The following is a 22,974-nucleotide window of genomic DNA, read 5'->3' on the forward strand; positions in this document are numbered from 1 at the left end:
TATAATCTCCACAGCCCGGTATTTAAAACATCAAATTACTAATTCTCCGGACGCAGAAAACCCAGCAGAATCGTACAAAACCGCAACAAATACCGTGAAAACCTCAACATGACTGTATCAAGAACCTTTAGATAGTTTGCCTATATGCAAGGAACAGGGTAGCAAAAAATGCGCTCCAATAAATCGCATGTTTCAAGAAAATTCCTGAAATGGAACAAAAAAAACAATAAAAACTTCTACTTTTAATTAAAACTGACCCCGATTAAACTCCAGGGATATTAAGACACTCTGGTCCTCCTCTGACGAGCTCATAATCTACTATACTTTTTCATTTACAAAGTAAATAGACGTTTGATGCAAAATAACAGAATTGTTAAAAATAAGAATTCTTATTTAATTCTCAGAAGCCTGAGCTCGGCGCAAAGTACTGCAGCCAGGGGTCTGCCCTCAAATAACCCGAAAATAAAAGAGCCGGATACATCATCCTGGCAGAGAAGACACGATTGGCCCATCCATTCTGTTGCCATAGACAAATGTATTTAGCTGGTCTGAAGGAGAGGATTCATTCTGAGGGGCAATGCAGGGACCCTCAAACAGACCAGGGATGGGGGCATAACTTTGGCAAATGTCTCATTAAAGCAGCTCCATATACATTATACTCCTTATAAGAAGTGAGTGGCGTCCAATGCCGGGGTATTTACCGGGTAAATTCACGTTACTGCCCCAAAATATCGTTAAGGTGCGTTTTTTGCTTTTAGTGGGACGTCATAATGAGATTTTGGGGAAAGTGCATTATAATCTCTCTTTGCATTTATATAAAAATGCAGATTATTATCGATAAACCCTTTAAAGTGCTCAGATTTGGTGCATCTCAAAGGCGGAGAGATGCTGAGACCGAAGGTCTTGGTAAAAACCTAAATAATCTTTCACTGAGAGTGGTGGGTAAGTGGAACAGCATCTCAGTGGAAATGGTAGGGATTAACACGGACAGGATTTTAGGCTACATCCCTGCGTGTCACAGCAATCGTAAAAAGACAACAGGATGGAAATCTGATGGCACCATATACATTACCAAGATATACATATAATACATACAATGCATATATACACAAATACACGGAAACATAGAATTTGACGGCTGATCAGCTCCAGCATGTTTAATTTCCCTCACTGTATTACCTTCTACTGCTTCTGCTGAGAGACTGCTCCATTTTTCTACTACCCTCTCGGTAAAGTCCATTTAAATATATACATGTACGCACTGTCATTGACACATATATATAGACATATTACCGGTGTGTGTGTATATATATATATATATATATATATATATATATATCTACGCACTTTCATTGACACACACAAATATATATATATATATACACACATACATACATACACATATGTTGATTAGTAAAGTGACTGTAATTAATGCCCTTGTGCAGCGGTTTTACTCCACAAAGGGCAAATTAGACTAAAACTGGAAATGCCCTCCAGGCAGCGCTGCGTACATGTGAGAGACATTATGCAAGGCCGCGGCACAGGTCGGCGCCATCCGAGGCCAATAATAACCCCAGCATATAGATATAAATAATAATTAACATTAACACGGACAGAATACCCACAGCGCCCGCGGACTCCTCTCACGTGCTGCTCCGCTCTGTGACTCCGGCAGTGGAAGGACACCGGAAGTGCTCCCCTTCTGTCTCGGGTAGCACCTGACAGCTAGAGGATCGGTTCCGTGCGTCACCTCCGGTGTCAGAACGCGCGGAGCTCCTTGCCAATCGCAAGATGGTGAGCCCGGACCGGAAGTAACCTGCCCGCAACGTTTCCGGTCTCAGAAACATGGCGGCGCCCAAAGGATCCACGCGAGCTAGAGCCACAGAGGAGAATACTGATGTTGTTGAACCCAGGGGGAAGCGGAGGAGAGAAAAAAGGCTCATAGTGTTACTGGAGGGAGCCAGCCTGGAGACAGTGCGGGTAACGCTTCTGTGAATATAATGTGTTCTGTATAAACTGTACCACAAACCCCCCAATACACATTACCCGCTCCCTCAGCACTGGTATCTGAAGTTACAATATCCTATGCCCAATATACACATAGCCCTATATACATAACCGTATACACAAAACCCTTCACACCCCATTCTGCTTACATGCAACAGCCCCTTATACACAGCTACCCCCCACCCCCCTTACATATACTTACAGCCCTAGTTACATTACAGCCCCCCTTACATATATACGTTACCCTGTTTCATACATCATTTCGCTTACATACATAACATACATCCCTATTCCCACTACTTGCATAAAAACGCTATTACCTTTACATACCGTTATATACGTTCATCAGATGGGGCGTTAAACCGTACCCCATTACAGCTTTTCCCTACACGTTCCCTACACGTATACACATTTTAACATGTAAATGCGCGTTTACTCCCCTTTCTCATTGTTTACATATTAGCGCTGGTTTTACATTTTCCCGTCCATAAACAAGCCGCTTATTATTTTTATTCTGTAGATTTTTAGATTTTTTTCTAATTAAAAAAATTGGGCTGTATTTGAAGACCGTGATGCTATGGATATGTGTCTTAATATATGATATCTCTACAATAAGATAGACTTGAGTAACCTAGTGAGCATCGCAGTATATCCTCGCGTTGGTTCATTAACAGCTTTAATGACTTTTTAAAGCTAAATTAACGATCAGCCACGGTTTTATAACTTTCATATCAAACTTTAATTTTCAGGTGGGGAAAACATACGAGCTGCTGAACTGCGATCAACACAAATCTCTTCTTATAAAGAATGGGAGAGATCCAGGAGAGGTCCGGCCAGACATCACACACCAGGTACCCGACTGCTGTTGTGCCGCGCGTGACGGTGACTGAAGGCTGGGGTCAAGTCTGGATTTTACAGAACTCTTCTAACCCGAGTTTAATTCAGCACCAAATGTATCTAGGGGGATGTTATCCGGCTTTAATATCTGGAGCGCTTTCTTTCTACGGTTTGTGTTTGACCCTTTCTGCCTCAGTACTGAGCCGACGTGTCATCGAGTCCTTATTGCAGTTCTGTGAAAATACCTAATGTCTGTAAATTATGTAAACACACTTAAATATTTAACACTATAATGGGGTGCATATACAAAAATATAACAAACACATAGTGTATATATGTGTGTATATATACACACACATCTATTTAGGATCATGTCCTGATGAAAGTCAGTAATGACTGAAACGTCGACTTGACTTTGAATAAAATGAAATTGTCTATTTAAAGACCTGGAGTGCTGACCTTCTTTTTGAAAGTGTTTTACATGGAAACTGCTGGTTACTAGCACCGGGCTTGGAATATTTGGAATGGTGTGCAATGGACTCTGTGAGTAAATATATATATATATATATATATATATATATATATATATATATATATATATATTACACACACACACGGCAGATTTTCAGAGTTTGACAGAACGACCCATGTATATACCTATATAAATGGTATAAATTATATACAGTAGCCTCTTTCCAATGGGATCTTTTGCAGAACTGAGTTCTTGGAGGTGCCAGGCCTTAATAACGTTTCGCTGTCATTCACGGCATTGTTACCCGGCATTATGGATGTTATTTATTGGATTACCGTCTTGCAGAGTTTGCTGATGCTCCTCGACAGTCCTCTGAATCGCGCAGGGCTGCTACAGGTCTATATCCACACGCAGCGCAACGTTCTTATCGAGGTGAATCCACAGACGCGGATTCCTCGGACCTTCCCCCGGTTTTGTGGCTTGATGGGTAAGTGATGGTTTTGTAGAGGTTTGGCATACATAAAGGGACTTAACAAGAGGGTGGTAGATAAATAGAACAGCCTCCCAGCAGAAGTGGTATAGGCTAATACAGTGTGGCATACGGCTCCAGAATCTAACAGCTGATTAAGGTTTGAGTCTTTGCAGCAAGATAAATGGGTCTGATCTGCCGGCGAGTTGTTTTTATTTGGATTGAGGTTGTGAGAAATACAGAATATTTGGGTATTTCGGCTCTTTTTCATGCCTCTGCTGACATGCCCCTCTTGTTTCAGTCCAGCTGCTGCATAAGCTTAGCGTCCGAGCTGCAGATGGACCCCAGAAGCTCCTTAAGGTGAGAACGACTGTTCAAAGGACTGAGACCCCTCCAGCCCCCAAAGCATTGCTGTTAACACTGTTCTTTCTTTATTATTATTTTTTGTTTATTTGATTTCCCTGCTAAATGTGTGATTTCAGGTTATTAAGAATCCGCTGACGGATCACCTACCCGTTGGCTGTCTGAAGATCTCCACGTCGTTCACAGGCGAGAGCGTTCCTTGTGTGCGGGATCTCGTACCCCCGTCAGAGCCCGTCCTCTTTATAGTGGGCGCCTTTGCACATGGCTCGGTACGTCGCCCCGTGTTTTGATTAGCGTGCAGATCCCGCTGGATATTATTAAATCTTCACAAACTCTCCCCTGCTGTGTTTTTAGACTCGTTCATTTAATTATGTGTTTTCTGCTGGTTCCAGGGGCTGCAGATTATTTTCTGTGATTAATAGAATCACAGCAAGCACTAAATAGATGGTCTTGTGTCCTTTAGCTTTATTTCCATACTGGCAATAAGGGGTAATTTGGGGGGGGTGGGGGTCATTAATAAAACACTTCTGCGTGTCCCTCCTTCTCGGCTTATGTCTCTGTGTGCTTCTCCGTCTCCCTCCTACAGGTTAATGTGGATTACGCAGAACGCCTGGTTTCCATCAGCCAGTACCCCCTCTCCGCCGCATTAACCTGCGCCAAGATCTGCACCGCGTTTGAAGAAGTTTGGGGGGTGCAGTGAAGCTGTCGGCATCTCGGAGCGTCCAAAATACGCCGATATTTCCATCCTGGGACTCAAACGTCCTCTGCTGTGAAGAACTTTGTCATATATTTGTAATACATTTATTTGTAGAGGTGAAGATGGGGCACAGAGGTCAAAATCAACCATTTCTGATGCTTTTTTTTCTTTTGGGGGAATAAGTGAAACTGTTTGGGTTGTGATGGTATGGTGGGAACATAGCTGGGGCAGTTGGCTTGGTGGGAGGTTAAATATTGAAAGGGGATGAGTAGATCCCTGGGGGGTTGTTTCACTCCTTGGTGCGTTAGGGAGGCCCCACTCTGTTGAGTTTCTCCTGGCAGAAGGGATGGCCCTATATAATACATAAAGTGTCCCACAAGCATTCCAAGTCCTGCTTTTTACTGTATGCCCTCAATAAACAATATGAAAAAATCCACCTTATGTATATACTATGGGAGCAACCACCTGTTGTCATGATCTGCATGATTATTCCTCCCCATTTAGTTCTCACTCCTAGTAAGTTGCTGATTGTTGCTCACTGGTTTAGGCAACACGCGTCAGGGAGAGAATTCAGGGCCGGATAACGATAATGCAAGTCGTGCCACAATCTGCCCGTTATCTCAAAAGATTCCCTGAGGTCGAGTAGAGCCTCAATTCTAAAGAAAGCATGATGCAGATCGGAAAGCACAAGCTACGGGGAACGTAATTACGATGACGACACCGCTATTCTGCGTCTACAACCGTGACACAAATGACAGGAGCCGGCAGCTTCTATATATATAGATTTATATATATTTACCAGAAATTGGTGAGTTATTTCATTCATTGTCGTGACTTTCCTTCAACTTTACCCCACGTGGGGGTAGACACGGGTGGGGAGGGAGAAGGAGGAGGGGGCCGTGAACGTAGAGATGGGGAGGGCTAATAATACGAGAGAATATCAGCCGCTGTGTCTCGGCCCCCTTATCAACCTGCTAATGCTGGAACAGATGGAGTCTCTGAGTGGGGTCTATACAGGTGGCTGGTACTGGAAAGATTAGAGCCGATGTCCAGCGTTGGGTATGTGGCTTCCACTTAGTGAGAGAAAGGGGACGTCGCTGTCTCTCAGGGGATTATAATAGACAGAACACGCGAGAGACATACAGACAACATGAATGAGACATTCCCCTGAGAAATGATACCGGATGGGAACCGAGTGCGGTGTGTAAAGACGCGAGTCGAACTCCAATGAGAGATTATAAGTGGCACTTGCCGCAAGAGGTCCAGGACGTGGCGCACCTTTTAGAAAATTGAGTGCTAGAGAAAGGGCCGAGCACACCGGAGGGAGCTTTTGTACGGTGCGCACGGCACATGAGCAGATTGTACATGGACGGACAGAGCGATCGAGAGAGCAAGCGGCGCTGGGTTCCTGGTCAGCGCGACTCCTCGTCCAGGTGCTTCTGGTCAGTGGCGGCCGATCTCTGCGCGGAGGCCAAGCTGCGAGACTGCACAGTCTGAAAAGAGAGAGACAGAGAGAGATGAGCCTGCGGAACCGGCACTGAACTATATACACCGACCAGAACGGGAGCATCGTACTTCCCAACGGTTCAAAGAAGGGCGTTTCTGCTTCAAGGGATGCGCTTTAAAAATACTTTTTTTTCTTTGACCTTACATAAACCATAGATTTATGTAACTATTTACACCGTTTAATTTCTAAAGCTGTTTCTATAGACATTATCAGGGCTTTTAGGGCTGTAGAACCCTGCGATCCCCTCATACCCAGCAAACATTCTGAAAGGGGCTGTCTCTACTAAGCAGGTATACATCGTGGGTACATAGTATGTCTTTATATAATTAAAAAAGCCTTCCCAATGTGCCATGGGAGTGATAAAAGGGCCATTGGAACACAGGAGTGATGGGAGTGATAAAGGGCCATTGGAACACAGGAGTGATGGGAGTGATAAAGGGCCATTGGAACACAGGAGTGATGGGAGTGATAAAGGGCCATTGGAACACAGGAGTGATGGGAGTGATAAAGGGCCATTGGGACACAGGAGTGATGAGAGTGATAAAGGGCTATTGGGACACAGGAGTGATGAGAGTGATAAAGGGCTATTGGAACACAGGAGTGATGAGAGTGATAAAGGGCTATTGGGACACAGGAGTGATGGGAGTGATAAAGGGCCATTGGAACACAGGAGTGATGGGAGTGATAAAGGGCCATTGGGACACAGGAGTGATGAGAGTGATAAAGGGCTATTGGGACACAGGAGTGATGAGAGTGATAAAGGGCTATTGGAACACAGGAGTGATGGGAGTGATAAAGGGCAACATTGGAGCACAGGAGTGATGGGAGTGATAAAGGGCCTCTGTACGCCTATGAAGAGATTCCATTAAAAATCTGCCGTTTTCAGCTACAATAGTCATTTATAACATTAACCCCGTCTGCGCTGGATTTCTGATCCATTTCTAGTTATTTTGTTATTTACAAAATTGGCTTTTCTTTCAAAAACAGGGAAATTACCCCAAACTTTTGCATGGTGATGTATGAGATCCATCCTGACCGTATTTGACTCTTACTAGACTATTTTCCAGTGGGCAAGGACGACAATGTTTGTTCATATATATATTCTGTCTTTTTACAGATGTATAATGGGTTTTATCCGACATGAGGCGGTGTTGTTATGGTGTGCGATGGTTCTACTCACATCCATTGGGTTAACTGTTATGGTCATAGCGGAGTCCTCCCAGAATGGGTCCCTCTGATTAGATGCCTCCAGTTCTGCCCCTTCGATTCCGTCCCTTTGCCGCGCATTGTGTATCCGTGACAAACCCAAGGTGACGATCAGAGCCAGGAACCCAACGCAGACAACGATGATCACCATGGCAACCCCGGGAAACACTGCAAAGAAACACGCGTGTGACACACTGCCTTGTTGGCTATGTTCAAATCACAGCAGCAGTTCTGCGCTTCGGCCATGCGCGTACCTGAGCTGCGGTTGGGGTTGGTCAGCGTGTGGGACGATAAAGCTACGGGCGCTTGGTGCACGTTGTGGAAAAACTGCTGGGCAGACTGGAGGTGGCTGGGAGATACCGCGTGGATGCCGTGTAACACGTCAAGCTGAAACACAAAGACCACACATCCTTACATAGTACGAGGCTAAGCCCCTTGCTCTTACCTCGATATAACACGTTGGTAAATTATAGGTTATGAGATCCGTACACGCTACCGTTCAAAAGTTCGGGGTCACTTGTTTTTTAAAGAAAATTTAATTTTTGGTGTATTAAAATAACATGAAATGAATCAGAAATCCAGTGCAGACGTTGTAAATGACTATTGTAGCTGGAAACGGCTGATTTTTTATGGAAGCCCTTTATCACTCCCATCACTCCCGTGTTCCAATGGCCCTTTATCACTCCCATCACTCCCGGGTTCCAATGGCCCTTTATCACTCCCATCACTCCCGTGTTCCAATGGCCCTTTATCACTCCCATCACTCCCGTGTTCCAATGGCCCTTTATCACTCCCATCACTCCTGCGTCCCAATGGCCCTTTATCACTCCCATCACTCCCGTGTTCCAATGGCCCTTTATCACTCCCATCACTCCCGTGTTCCAATGGCCCTTTATCACTCCCATCACTCCTGCGTCCCAATGGCCCTTTATCACTCCCATCACTCCTGTGTTCCAATGGCACATTGTGTTCACTGATCCAAGTTTAAGATTAAAAGGCTCATTGATGGTTAAAAAAACCCTTTTGCAATTATGTTACAGACAGAAATTTCCTTGTTTTCCATGAAAAGAGCTGAGTGACCCCACACCTTTGAACGGTAGTATATATATATATATATATATACATACACACTATTGGGTGGCTACTGAAATGACCCGTGTATGCGCTGGTGTCTCTGGGCTGGAGCATCACTGATCCAGATGTCTAAATGTTCTTTGGCAGAATTCTGCGCATGTGGATTTTATGTATCTATTCGCAGGCAGGCTCACCTCGGTGTACAGCTGGTTGCTTACGTATCTCCCATTCATCTCGCTGCAAGAAACGTGAAATCTCCGCGCGTATAAAGCTGCCCTGTCTGCCGTCCTGTAAGCGATGCTCCGCAGAATGTCCTCGTACACGGCCACGTTCTGGACGCCTGCAGGCGGCAGAAAGACACGGCTTGATATCTCCCTCCGGCCCAAGCATATTTTCTTATACAGCTCTTGGTGGTTTACATGCGAACAATGAGCTTCTGCTGTGGAAGTATTACCGTTGAGCATCACCCAATACCTGTAATCTTAAAGCTCCGGGAGTTGTTCTCGGTCTCCAGTCCTCGCTGCCACGCCGAAGACACATCCAAAGATAGACTCTCATACTGGAGGTTTAGGTCTTCCCCGACTACGCCAACCTCACACCGCTCCAGCGAGCACTCGATCCCGTCAGGAGACTGCACATCTGGAACGCGAGGGCCGACAATCAGAGACGGGCGTGAAGGCGGCCGGGTTAAAACGGTAACATAGAACAAGGTACCTACCGGCCCTCGGGGCTCTCTCGATCTTGCTGGGGGTCAGGGAGTGCGAAACCGAGCAGGTGATCCTTAAGTCAGGGAATACAGGGACCCCCAGAGACCCCTGGAAATCAGAGATAGGATGCGCAGAACGGGGGGATCCAGACAGTACAACTTGTGGAGCATCTGGCTGGAGAACTACAAGGTAGCCCTCCAAATCTGGTACCGACAGACAGCCCTCGTCACTGAGACACCTGGCGGTGGAGAGAAAAAAAGAGAGAGCTCGTCACTGAGAGGCCCTCAGAGAAAAAGAGACTTCCTTCATCACTGAGAAACACCAAGAAAGGCAGCTGTCATCACCGAGACACCCTGAGGAAGGGAGCCTTCATCCTGGAGACCCTTAAAGGCAGAAGCGGCCACCGGCGGCCACCCAGCGGACATATGGCTCGTGGTCATTTGATCCGATGGACTCACCTGACAGTCGTGTGTAATTTAAGAGGTCGCACCCCTGGGGTTGGAAACTGCAGCGAGTTGAGATATTCCACATGCTGGAGAGCGCGGCTAAAGGTCAGGGGGTCATCACCTTCCAGGGTCAGCTGCGACTGCGCGGGATTCACGTGAACCTGAAGAGACAGCCGAGCCGTGAGATGACCTCCGAAAAACGTGCCGCGCAGCTCTAATTCAGAGACAGCCCACATGCGTTACCTTCATTCCTCTCCCCAGGCTGTCAAAGTCTGTGTACTGCAGGCCTTCCTTACAGGAATACAGACACTCGATCACCTCCCGAGAATCCACAGGGCCCGGCCGCAGGGCCAGGCCGGACACGTAACCGCGCAGGAAGCGGCCATAAGCAGAGCCTGAGGGGAAGAGAGGCGATCAGAAGATACGAGCCATGGAGGTGGACACGGAGGCAGGACACACGCCACAATATACCACCGGTGAAACCGCTAACGCTGTATGTTACTAGTTAGGCAGATCGGGGGATGGGCACAATGATGAGTACCTGGTACTTTCGACGTCTCATTTCCATTCACCTTCCCCGACATCTTTTCATCTGTTAGAGAATGAAACACATTGAAATGCTAGGTCTCTATTACCCTTCTTACCCCCTGTTAATTCCTCCCCAGTAGCTCACACCCTATGTTCTCCTTTCTGACATCTCACCTGCCCAGCAGCCGCCTATCATCAGCTGGGCCTGGCGCCGCGGTGGGGTCAGGGCCCCGTTGTCATGGATGAGCGCAGGGTCATAGGTCACACCGTCCACGTAGAGGGAGACTGTGGGAAACTCGAGGCTGAGCGCGTAATGATGCCATTCGACGTCACAAACCTGGAGGGCAAGGACAGTGACAGACGGAGGTGGTGATTTCTAACAAATCTAACAAATTGGGGAAAAAAATGCTAAAAAATGCATATTTCAGGGGTTATGAAACTGGGTGAGTAATGGGAACGGTTAAACGAAGGGGGTTAACATGGAAGAGGGGTAACTTTACCTGTTCAAGCTTCCAGAGGAATTTGACAGGCCGAGCGCTGTCCAGCAGAGACCAGTACAGGAAAGAAATCCGGCAGCCGTGCACAGCCAGGGTGTAATGCGAGAAGCTTCCCTCTAGGGGGAGAAAGAGAGGGCATGATAGAGATGGCAGGGGGTAAAAAAAAAAAAAAAAGGTGAGGGGAGGAGGCAGAATATTCAACCTCAATCTCAGCCTTCGTTTCCCTGCTTCATATGCACTATTAGTATAATACACCAGCTACTTTTTATTTTATTTTATTAGCTCTGCGGCTCACCATTTTTCACTGTGTTACATAACAGCACCTCTTCTTCCTTGCCGGCTTTTCCTCCTCCCCCACCAGCATGTTTTAGCCAGAAGGAGATGGTCAGGTGGTCTGCAGCCCCGCCCCCTGCTGGTAGCCGCCCAGGAGGAACCTCCACAGCCTGAGATCCATTAAACCAGAAGACTAAGCTGCTGTCTTGCGTTTCCTGCACAGGGATCCCATGAGTCCAGTTGAACGCTGGGCTGGAAGGGGGCAGGAGATCGACATCCCCTGGCACGGCTCCTGCAATGACCAAAAACACAGTATTACTGAGCTACAAGGTTCGTACGCCATATTCCCTATATCTGCATAAACACATATATAAACATTCACTAAAAATGTGTTCTAAATATATACATTTAACAGAGTGCAAGTGGTGGCTTGCACTCTGATTCACACTCAGACACGCACCACACAGTTTGCGCAGGGACTTTTCTGAGTAGTTGTCGCGGTCACAACCCTTGGCAATGTGGCTTGTTTGGATCTCGACTGTGGCCTGAACGCTCCAGACTGGCTCCTCGCAGGTCTCCAGGTGAATGCTTGGAAACAGCGCTAGACTTCCCGTCCCGGGCACATACTCTATACGTTTGTTCCAACCTAGAAGCGGAGAGCAACATGTTAAGGAGAAGACACAGAAGATCGGACGTGCCTTTACTTTATAGATAGACCCTCAGAAGCTCAGACTTTGGCAGCGGAACTTGAGTCCATTTGGTCCTTTTATCTCTTTGACGTGAATTATTATTCATCAAATAGAAGGTCCGCTCCAGTCCTGCTTTTATTTTAAATGCATATTGGGAGTTTTGCATGGACTCCAGCGCATTTTACTGCGTGTGAATTGGTGCCGCCATTCTTTCTCACGTAACTCCTCCCCCAGCTGTCTCTACCGAATGCAGGGAGCATTCATGCACACACTTCTTGCACGTGCTCAGTAGCACTCTTCATACTAATCAATGGGAGCTGAGTTCCCATTGATATTAAGATGAAATGACAGCTTCTATGTATTTATAGATTTATTAGGTTTAGTTGTTAGACTAAAGTAGTAACCAGATGATGGAGCCCAGGTGCTGTAGGCTCTATGGAAGAAGCCGGGCCCCCCCACACTTGCCAATTCATAGGCACTGGTTATACCCCCTGGTGATCTTTCCCCGAGACCCCATGACACTCACTCATACTGAGCTGTTACCTTTCCAGCTGGGTTTGCACGTGGGCTTCACCTGGATCTCCACCTCAGCGTCTTCCACCGCACGTTTCTTCCCACAGTCGTAAGCCGTGACCGTGAATCTGATCAACCTCTCGCCGCTGGCCTGTAAAGGCTGTGTGTTCTTAATGTACCCTGAGAAAATGGCGACATGGAGGAGAGAGGAGCAGGCATATAGAGGGACCGGGACAGATGAGGACAAAGAGGTAAAAGGAGGGAATACGCATAGGTTAGAAAAGGGGGCAAGAAGAGCGATGGAGTTGATGTACAACATTTAGGTGGGGTAGATGAAGAAAGAAGATTGAAGAGAAAAAACACAGGACTCTAAATAAAAGAGGGAGAAGAACCGAGAGATGGGGCGACATATTGAGTGTCATTAGACGGGGTTCAGGTAGAGGGATGGATGAAACACAGCAGGGCTGAAAAGGTGGAGAAGGTCCAGGTAACGGGTGATGATGGAGGAGCAGGGAAATAGACAATGTGCATGCAGAGGGACACATGAAACTCCACGGGTTGGAGCAGGTGTGATGGATAACAGGACTGGGAGAAGAGTTGAGAGATGGAAAGAATGAAAATAGAGAGATTGAAAATGTTGGTATAAGCAGGAGAGCCCAACATGCAGCCCGCGGTCTGCCAAATGGGGCCCGCCGGACAACGAGGTGCAAGAGATCTTTAGCAGTAACCGCAGCTCCAACCATGCTCCGGGAGTAGGCATAAAGGTCTCCATCAAAGGATGAGGCGAGGGTGACCGAGGGTGACATGAGGAAGGTCTGGTGAGGGTGAGATCTGAGAAGATATGGAGATGTCTGCAGAAGAGGGATGAGTGCAGCGCTCACTACTACTTACCGTCGTTGTCAATGGTGAAGGGCACATTGGGGGTGAGTATCTGGTAGAAGCAGACTTGGCTGTATTGCGGGGAACAGTCTTGGTCCCACGCCTGTACCCTCAGGACTTTCTCATACATTCGGCCCTCAGTAACCGATGCTCTGAACACCCGTTCCCCAAATACGGGGGCAAATTCATTGACGTCATTCACACGCACGTGTACGGTGGCTCTACCAGGAAAATGTAAGAACAGGTAAGTTATGCTTACGGCCAAGACAGGTAGGTTGCCAGCGAGTTACAGAACCCTGAACAATTTTCAGGCATGGGCCAGATGAGGGATCTGAATCCCCAGTCCCTCGTCCTTCCCTGATGCCCCTCTTTCCTCCCCTGATGCCCCTCTTTTCTAGGAGCTCAGAATGTTTGCTGGGTATGAGGACATGGCCATGGGCGTAGTAGCCCCCAAAAATCTGGGGGGGGACTATCATACCCAGACAGCCAGTACATGCTGGTACAGGGTGGCTGTAAGTGATGTGCAGACCCCATACTGCTGGCAGCATCAATACACAAGGGGGGAAGCTAGCTAGGTTTACTAGATTACTAACAGCAATCATAGTCCCATCATGCCTAGGTTCCAGCACTTACACATCCATGCTATCACACACACACTCATTCATTCATATACTCATTCATTCACAGATTCATTCCCTCAATCACACATACTCATTCAAACACCCTCCCCACCCACTTACCTGCACTGCAGCTCCTTGATGCCGCTCACAGACTTCAGCAGGGGGCGCGGCCTCCCTCTGCGTTCTCTGGTACTGCACAGAGGAAGCAGGATGTGATGGGATGTCACGTGAACTCTGCTGGGTTCCGCTTCCTCTGTGCAGTACAGAAGACCCACCCACAGGTAAGTAGGGGGGCTTGAGCTGCGGACCGTGTAAGATCTGTTGCCCTGGCTGCCGAACTTACGCGGGCCGCACCTCGAGGTCTCGCAGGCATTTGCGGAGTTTCTATTGGGGGGTTCCTACGGCCCTGGGGGGGATTTCTTCATTATCGGTCCCCCCCCACATGAGTTACTGGAGGGGGATCTGTCCCCCCCCGCCCCCCCCTGGTTCCTACGCCCATGGACATGGCAGGGTTCTACAGCCCTAAAAGCCCCAAGCAAGGATTGGATTTATAAATTAAACGGGTAAATAAAACCCGTTATAGGACTCTTTCATACACATACGTGGTACATTTATACGCTCACTTGTGCGATTTCTTGCTGTTGCTCCCATCGGGTCCCTCTCCGCAGTCATGCGCCTGAATAGTGAATGTGTGTTCTCTCTGCGCCTCGCAGTCCACGGGACCCTTGGCACGGATCAGACCCTCCCCGGTAGTCCGATCCACGACCACCGCCTCAAATGGCGTCCCGGAGCCGTGGATTCTGAAGCCGCAGATCTCACCTGGGACACGGGAAACGTTAATTTATCGTGCACACCCAGCACCACCTCCCCACGTCTGCCATCATATTCACGTTTTGAGGCCAATCGATTAACTAATCTAGACTGTAATGCCCATTTGTACAGCTCTGTGGAATATGAAGGTGCTATATAATTGGACCTGGCACTTTAAGGCCAGCGGCTGATAACTGACATGCTTGTGGCCACCTGCTGGATACTCGTGGCCACCTGCTGGATACTCGTGGCCACCTGCTGGATACTCGTGGCCACCTGCTGGATACTCGTGGTCACAGCTTCACTCCTGATGGACCTTTTCGGTCTAGCCGGGCAGCTCTTTACATGTCATCAGTCCTGACCTCTCACATCCAGGGTGACAAAACTACTTCAGCTCACCCCAAACGCCGCTGCATAATCACCCCCCTATCCACAACCTCTCTTCCATATACCCCGCTCTTCTACATACACCATCGGGGTCCCATTCCCCAGTGCATACACAACCCAGCCCCCCATTACCTGCGTATCTCAGGGGAGAGTCTTTATCCAGAGCAAACAGGGGAGGATTAAGTAGTACGGTGTTATCGTTCTCCATGATAATGCCCTGGTACTGAGCCTCCATCCACGGCTTGTGCTTGTTACCTGCATAGAACCAACACATCCACACAATGTGACACGGACACAATGTTGCAACATATAGAACCCAACGATGACCCAGGAGTTCATGGTGGACATTTCATCACAACCTTGGGGTCTAAGTAGAAAAATCTTACCTGTTCCTGTTATTAACACAACGATACACAAGAAAACACACAATCCCAAGCATACAAAAGCGCACCAGTAGCACTTACACAACATCTAAAAGTAGGACGTTCAAACACAATGAAGGTCAGATCTATTCACGAACTCCCAGATATTCCCACTATATGTACGGAATATGGTCTGACCGGGTAAACATGCGCCATTAAGTCCATACGATGGCAATAAAAGGGCTGATTTAGGGTTTTAGGAGAAGAACGGGGGGGAGGGTGTGGTGGAAATTGTTGGGAATCGTGGACTTTGGGGTCAGGAAGTTCTTTGGGGTTTAGGGGGTTGGAGCTGGAGCGGGGCAGAGCCTCTGACCGTGTACAACCAGGCAATCGTTACATTTTCTAGACTGGTTTATAACATACTGTTCTAGACACAGTGCATCTAGAACAGATTACTGAGTTCTCAGTAGGGTTCCTTGTGCTGGGTTTGCTTCCAGCTACATCCCAACCAAAGCAGAACTTATTCACTAAAGTAGGAATCTTCTCTTTAGCTTTTATCCTCCGTATTCTGGTTACTGATGACTTTCTGGTTCACCTTCTTGGACCTGCATTTGGTTTTCTGGATTTCCAATGGCTTAGGCCACAGCATAAAAAGGATGAGATGCTAAAATAAATCTGTATATTATCTCCCGACAGCTGCTGCGGGCGCCGGGCGCCCGTCTACCCGACAACCAGGTGGCGGAAGATGCTGTGGCAAAAAAACGAAAGGTCTCGCTCTCTTCTGGAAGACCTAAGGCGCTGTCACACACTTGATTTTAACAGAAGCTGTCACACAACCGCTGTCTCGGCATTCACGCGGTCTGCAGCCTGTCATCACTTTCTAACTGTCTCCTCGCTTGCCAGCTCCCCGCTCTTCCCCACCACCCTGCTGCTCGCTAACCTATTCCATGTCTTTGTTTTGCCGTCAGGGAAATGTTCTAAAGCATCTTCTACGTTACGGAACGGACAGGAACAGACAGAACAGGGCGATTCTCCACGGGGAAGAGGATAAAAACCCAAATTTAGGCTCTTTGAGTAAAGTTTAGAACGTTCTTAGCATTTGATTGTAGATTCGAATGAGTGACTGTCACGTAAAGAGACAGCACTGCTTTGATACGTGATAGAACCCCCGTTAACATTAACATGACCCAAGCTATGGCTCATAATCGAGACAGGGCAATGACGGTCACCGGATCCACAGCCATAAAGTCGACAGAGAGATGAAAAAAAATCTACTCTTGTGGAGGGCAATTCTAATTGCCCACACTTGGGGGGCTGAATAGCATCCAGCTCTCTGCCGGGCGCCCCAGTTACCAAGGCGTCTGGGAGTAGGAGCGTGGGGGCCTGGATAATAACCTCTTCGATCCAGACATTTGCGAATAAATAAATTAAAGGGACTTAATCGCAGACAGTGGGATTCACTGCTCTATGGTTATACCCCTCCCCCGCCCGGAACCATTTCAGTGGCCATATTGGATAGGTAGCCACAAAGATGGCTGGCCTTCGGCGTGTACGTCCATAAACCCCTAACCCTCAAAGCCCGGTAAAAATAATAACCCCGTTCTTGGCCAGGACCGTAGCCCCCCCCCCCGGCCTTTATAACTAAATCCGCTGCGCGATTAATCCCGTCTTTACTTGAAATAAAATACCCGGCGGCTCTGCCGGCGGCTCGTCTTGGTGGGTGGGATTAAGACGAATTAAAACCCCTCTGAAAAAAAGAACGCAAATCCTCCCAGTTGGCCCCAAAATCCACTTAATTCACAGCAGAATCGTAAGACTATTTCACCGTTCGTAACAAAAGCTTAGAATTTGGAAATATAATAAATTTATAGGCCAAGGGCCAAAATCCACCAAATTACCAAATAGCCACCAAAAAAAAAAGGGCTTTTACCGAGACTCATTTGACTATTTATTTACAGTATGGGATGGAGGACAAAATGGGCTGAAAAGAACACTTTGTGCTATTTCTATATACATTAAAGTGACTTTTATGGCTGAAAATCACTGGCAACCTGCGGCTTAGTTAAAGGGGCACTCCGGCCGTTATCTGCACTTTAATTCATAGGATAGGGGCGAGGTCCCTTTAAATTTTCATGGTGTTCCTCTTGCTAATGGAGAAGCCCCCCCCAATATTTATTTGCCCCATTGCCCACCCCCAGTCATCTCCGACGCCGGCGTGGGTCCAGCCAGAAGGAGAGCAACGGCGCAGAGCTCCATTGGTTTTACCGCTCCCTGGTATCAGAGGGTCCCCCAACCGGCCCACCACGTGGCAGTTACATGGGGCGGAAAAATCATGACTGAAAACAGGACACTTGGGAGGTATGAAGTTAACCTTGATGCAGAGAACACAGTATGGCCAGGCCGGGGGCAGACGGGGAATATTCCGCCTTTGGCGTGCGTCCAGATATTGGCCGTGTTCCCAAAGGCACACAATGCAGGAATATATTTATTATCTGGTTTTAGGGTCAGTCTTCAACACACGTCCTTTCCGTGTACCGGGTGACACGCGTGAACTCTGTGTCTAGGTCATGGTATAAAAGGGGAAACATCAGTGGTGTTTGATCCCCTCCCCCACCCCCCAGCCATCTGTTTTCTACGTGATGATAAAGTCAATAATCTGTCTGTAGCAGCAACAGCCGGGAGCGCAGAGACCCCGCCATGTACCACCCCGCCACGTACCACCGTATCTCATATCACCCCGCCATGTACCACCGTATCTCATATCACCCCGCCACGTACCACCGTATCTCATACCACCCCGCCAGGTACCACCGTATCTCATATCACCCGCCACGTACCACCGTATCTCATATCACCCGCCACGTACCACCGTATCTCATATCACCCCGCCACGTACCACCGTATCTCATACCACCCCACCACGTACCACCGTATCTCATACCACCCCACCACGTACCACCGTATCTCATATCACCCCACCACGTACCACCGTATCTCATACCACCCCACCACGTACCACCGTATCTCATACCACCCCACCACGTACCACCGTATCTCATACCACCCCACCACGTACCACCGTATCTCATATCACCCCGCCAGGTACCACCGTATCTCATATCACCCCGCCAGGTACCACCGTATCTCATATCACCCCGCCAGGTACCACCGTATCTCGTATCACCCCGCCACGTACCACCGTATCTCATATCACCCCGCCACGTACCACCGTATCTCATACCACCCGCCACGTACCACCGTATCTCATACCACCCCGCCACGTACCACCGTATCTCATACCACCCCGCCACGTACCACCGTATCTCATACCACCCAGCCACATAACCATTATAAAAGTCACATGTTAAGTAACATCTTCCAAGATGACAGATCGGCCCCATTCGGCCCCCATCTAGTCGCCCGTTTCTCCCGCTGTAAAGACTCAAACCTTAATCAGTCGTTATCTATTATTATTATTATGATTTTTCTGTTATTATGGATTTTAGAAGCTGCCGTCTCTCCGTGGTTTCCTGTAGTCGTCATGATGATATCACTCAGGAATATTCCATGGGGCAAGCGGACGTACGGATTCCTAGACATATTGATTGGCCGCGGCCCTCCATCATGCCCCAGAGGGCGAGACGCCCGTGTAAACGGAACCTCGTTGGACATTCTAAGTTCCGCGCAGATTTTCAGCCAAGAAAAAATTTCGCAGGCAAGAAAAAAACTCCCATTAAAATGAATTGCTGTGCATGCGCATGGGGGGCTCTCATTCAGGGACTCTTGCAGGCCAAATGGATAGGGGGGAGTGCCATGAATCCTTCCATGGGGGGGAGCGTTAATTTAAAGGGACATGGCTGCCATATGTACTAATACAGCGATAATGTGAGGCCCTCGTGGCCAGCAGCTCATGCAACATACATGTTCCGTACACACGTCACACAACGTGCACTCACACGCTAACACTCCGGGGCTCGGGCCGGCTGGGAACTGACCTTTGGTGCTGGTGGCCGAGTGCAGCAGAGCGCTGATCACAAGCAGGGCCACCGACAGCTCTCCTAGGATCATTCTGCGCTGTCACGGGGGCCACGAGGGCCGATGTCTCTCTCAACTGCTTGGCCGCGAGATTGGTTCCAGTGCGTGGCTGTAAAGGAGAGCAGATGTCTCATTTAGGGCATTATGTGTGTCTTTGTGCAGTCTCACGTCACATGAGCTGTCTCACCCACTGCAACACTCTGCACTCTATCACACAGCGCTCTCTGTAACGCTCTGCACTCTATCACACAGCGCTCTCTGTAACGCTCTGCACTCTACCACACAGCGCTCTCTGTAACACTCTGCACTCTATCACACAGCGCTCTCTGTAACACTCTATCACACAGCGCTCTCTGTAACACTCTGCACTCTATCACACAGCGCTCTCTGTAACACTCTGCACTCTATCACACAGCGCTCTCTGTAACGCTCTGCACTCTATCACACAGCGCTCTCTGTAACGCTCTGCACTCTATCACACAGCGCTCTCTGTAACGCTCTGCACTCTGTCTAGTATGCTGTCTCACTGTTCTAATGACAGTCTGGCCTATGGAAGTGTCTGAGTCACTGTGGACTCGGTTAAGTGCTCTCTTTTTGCTGTTGTCTCTTCGTGTTGATCTTGGCAGTCTCATTGGTCTGTCTCACAGTTACCATACTATTGCTATACTGGCCCTTGCAGTTGCCACTGGGGGCTCTCTCATTGCTGTCTCGTGACTCTCGTAGTGGTCTCTCTCTCTCCCACCTCTTTGCAGTCTCAGTGTGTAGTGCTCTGTCACACAGTGCTGTCGCTGCAGGCAGTCTCATTGCTGTCTCACTCTATTGTCGTGTCTGTCTCTCTCTTTGCTGTCATTTAAGCCGGGTCTGTCTCCTCAGTCAGTCTGTCTCACCCTGTCTCTGATGATGCTCTCAGGTGTGGGATGCTCTGCAGTGGGAGATGCTCTGCAGAGGATGCTGTTCTGTGATGGATGTTTTCTTGCAGGGAGAGGCTCTGCTCCAGAGGAAGGAGGATTTTATCAGCCCGGGGGAGTGGATGCTCTGCTACAGGTGTAATGCTCTGCTCCAGGGAGAGGCTCTGCTCCAGGGAGAGGCTCTGCTCCAGGGGAAGGTGGTCTACTGCAAGAAGGGATGCTCTGCTGGGGGTGATGCTCTGCTCCAGGATGAGATGCTCTGCTCCAGGATGAGATGCTCTGCTGTGGGAGATGCTCTGCTCCAGGGGAGGGTCCGTTTAATGTCCTTAGGATGAAGCTGATTCTGCTATCACTGCAGGATGACATCAGCTGAAGACTGGCAGCTCCTCTCAGCCAATCAGAGAGCTGCTGCAGGAGAGGGGAGGGGGGTCTTACCTTCTGCTTCTTGTCCTCTCTGTACCCCCCCCCCGTTACATTCTGTCTCCCCGCCCACCAGCAGAGGTGTCAGGGAGGTACACAATGACACACACTGATACACGACACACACACCAACACAATGACACACACTGATACACAATGACACACACTGATACACAATGACACACACTGATACACAATGACACACACTGATACACAACGACACACACACCAACACAATGACACACACTGATACACAATGACACACACTGATACACGACACACACACCAACACAATGACACACACTGATACACAACACACTCCAGCACAGTGACTGATACACAATGATACACAGTGGCCCTTCATCACTCCTGTGTTCCAATGGCCCATTATCACTCCTATCACTCCTGTGTCCCAATGGGCCTTTATCACTCCTGTGTCCCACTGGCCCTTTATCACTCCCATCACTCCAGTGTTCCAATGGCCCTTTATCACTCCCATCACTCCTGTGTCCCAATGGCCCTTTATCACGCCCATCACTCCAGTGTTCCAATGGCCCTTTATCGCTCCCATCACTCCTGTGTCCCAATGGCCCTTTATCGCTCCCATCACTTCTGTGTCCCAATGGCCCTTTATCGCTGCATCTCCATGAGATCTCTGCGGAGCAGCTCTGGATTCCCGCACACAGCTACCCCGGGCTGGAATAATACATAAATCTGTCTGTCTGTCTACAGCCTCACCTGCGATGATCAATAACGTTGCCATCATTCCATTTCGTTCTGATGATGTCACACCCTACCTTATCCTCCCAATGCCCCAGTATTTTGCCCCCCCAAAAAAGATTTGTACTTTTTTTTAGCATTATTACACTTAGTTTGTTCTACATGCTCACCTCTTTGTTCAATCTTTTTCCTTGATCTTGTTTCCAGTTCTGTCCTTAATCACACCCTATTTTTTTATTTTAATTTTTTTTTTTTTTTTACGAAAACACTTTAAAATCAATTTTTTTAAAAGATTGTACATATTTGAAGCAATAAATCAATGACCCTCTGTGTTTATGATACAAACTTTAGGTGACACCAGACTTTACGGAGATCCGCGTGGAGGACCAAAGCAATGTATAGGGCAATATGCATGTATAGGGCAGTACAGAGGTATAGGGTGGATTCCGTTGCTATATGCAGGTACGGGGCAGGTTTTGGGGCTTTATACAGGTATACCCGTACGGCTGTTGGTCTCAGGTGCTGTGTACAGGTGTAAGAGGGGCTTCGGAGCCACGTGCAGGTAAGAGGGTGGCTGTTGTAGGCAGCTGCACGAGGTTACATGAGGCTCTAGGTAATTCCTGTGTGTTTCTCAGTAACTGGATCCCGGGGCAGGCAGAGGCTGTGGGGGGATTAGGATCAGACAGAGAAGAGGAATAAATCTATAATCCCAAATTCTTTTGTCACTCGAGAACACACATAAGGGACGACCAGCGCGTTCCGCTTTAACACCATATCCACACTAATGCACACGCTTGTGTTGAAATATAACCCTCCGGGATTTTTATCCGGTAAAATTCTCAGGGTCATGCAGCCCAGGACTGGATCCTTCATTTTCTGCTCTGATTTAATGAAATCTAGAATCCCAATTGGTACTTTCCCCATCACAGCTGCAATGCCTGCTTGAATACAAGTGACTTCAAACGGCCCCGGCGCTTTAAGGCCAGCAGCTGCCATATATCACATATGTGAGGTTGGCGTCTGGATACATGTTACATTTTTACATGCACGGTAAGTGGCCGGGCATATCCAGCCGGAAACCGCACAGTTGCCGCCATTTATAAGGTTCCTGGGTATGGTGATCCTCCTCATACCTGGGAACATCCCAGCTACTCGGAACCGCGTAGGCGGGTCTCTCTGATATTTGTGGGTGGTCCTGCTGAAGTGGGTGGGGGTCCCTCAGGCATCACCACACCCCTAACCAAGAGTTTCTTTATGGTGACCTGGAGACCCAGAGAAGCATCACAGTCACGCTGGAATAGAAAAGGGTCTTCCCCAAACTGTCCCCACAAAGTTGGAGGCAAAGCATTGGGACCGACATCATATTAATGTATTTAGAATGTGATGTCATCAAAGTCCCTGTTGGTGTAACGGTCAGGTGTCCCAATACTTTTGTCCATATAGTGTATATGTGTGTGTGTGTTTTTATATGTATGTCTTGGTATGACACACAGGCGTTTAGCTGATTATGTCATGCACATAGTGGCTGTAGAACGCGGAGGGTTAATG

The 22,974-nt window shown here is 48.2% G+C and overlaps 2 protein-coding genes across 2 annotated transcripts; one reads left to right on the forward strand and one right to left on the reverse strand.

The window, feature by feature from the left end:
• The first annotated feature begins 1,845 nt into the window (after positions 1-1,845).
• On the forward strand, positions 1,846-4,848 carry LOC149288747 (ribosomal RNA small subunit methyltransferase NEP1-like). Its single transcript, XM_089491443.1, has 6 exons — positions 1,846-1,980; positions 2,757-2,858; positions 3,662-3,803; positions 4,087-4,145; positions 4,268-4,417; positions 4,735-4,848. Exons 1-6 carry the CDS (start codon positions 1,846-1,848, stop codon positions 4,846-4,848), a joined length of 702 nt encoding a protein of 233 aa, XP_089347569.1.
• A 1,409-nt stretch (positions 4,849-6,257) lies between these two features.
• LOC149288748 (calsyntenin-3-like) lies at positions 6,258-19,411 on the reverse strand. The gene is made up of 18 exons (XM_089491444.1): positions 19,339-19,411; positions 15,114-15,236; positions 14,408-14,603; positions 13,177-13,385; positions 12,316-12,465; positions 11,544-11,729; positions 11,106-11,375; positions 10,814-10,926; positions 10,488-10,650; positions 10,327-10,377; positions 10,029-10,180; positions 9,798-9,946; positions 9,351-9,577; positions 9,107-9,271; positions 8,827-8,972; positions 7,813-7,945; positions 7,533-7,726; positions 6,258-6,338 (listed from the first exon to the last, which is right to left on the reverse strand). The coding sequence occupies exons 1-18, from the start codon at positions 19,409-19,411 to the stop codon at positions 6,258-6,260; spliced, it is 2,781 nt and encodes a 926-aa protein (XP_089347570.1).
• Positions 19,412-22,974: the final 3,563 nt, after the last annotated feature.

The sequence above is a fragment of the Sceloporus occidentalis genome, unplaced genomic scaffold (genome assembly GCF_023333645.1).
Source record: "Sceloporus occidentalis isolate IW3139 unplaced genomic scaffold, rSceOcc1.0.p SCAF_50, whole genome shotgun sequence".
In the NCBI taxonomy this organism is placed as follows: Eukaryota; Metazoa; Chordata; class Lepidosauria; order Squamata; family Phrynosomatidae; genus Sceloporus; species Sceloporus occidentalis.

Excerpts from the sequence above, each read along its gene's own strand:
- LOC149288747 (XM_089491443.1), top strand. The coding sequence starts at position 1,846 with ATGGCGGCGCCCAAAGGATCCACGCGAGCTAGAGCCACAGAGGAGAAT. Across the intron at positions 2,859-3,661 it reads GGCCAGACATCACACACCAG|AGTTTGCTGATGCTCCTCGA; the intron begins GTACCCGACTGC and ends ACCGTCTTGCAG. Across the intron at positions 4,146-4,267 it reads GACCCCAGAAGCTCCTTAAG|GTTATTAAGAATCCGCTGAC; the intron begins GTGAGAACGACT and ends GTGTGATTTCAG.
- LOC149288748 (XM_089491444.1), bottom strand. The coding sequence starts at position 19,411 with ATGATCCTAGGAGAGCTGTCGGTGGCCCTGCTTGTGATCAGCGCTCTG. Across the intron at positions 11,376-11,543 it reads GTCCCTGCGCAAACTGTGTG|GAGCCGTGCCAGGGGATGTC; the intron begins GTGCGTGTCTGA and ends TGGTCATTGCAG. Across the intron at positions 7,946-8,826 it reads GCAACCAGCTGTACACCGAG|CTTGACGTGTTACACGGCAT; the intron begins GTGAGCCTGCCT and ends TTTGTGTTTCAG.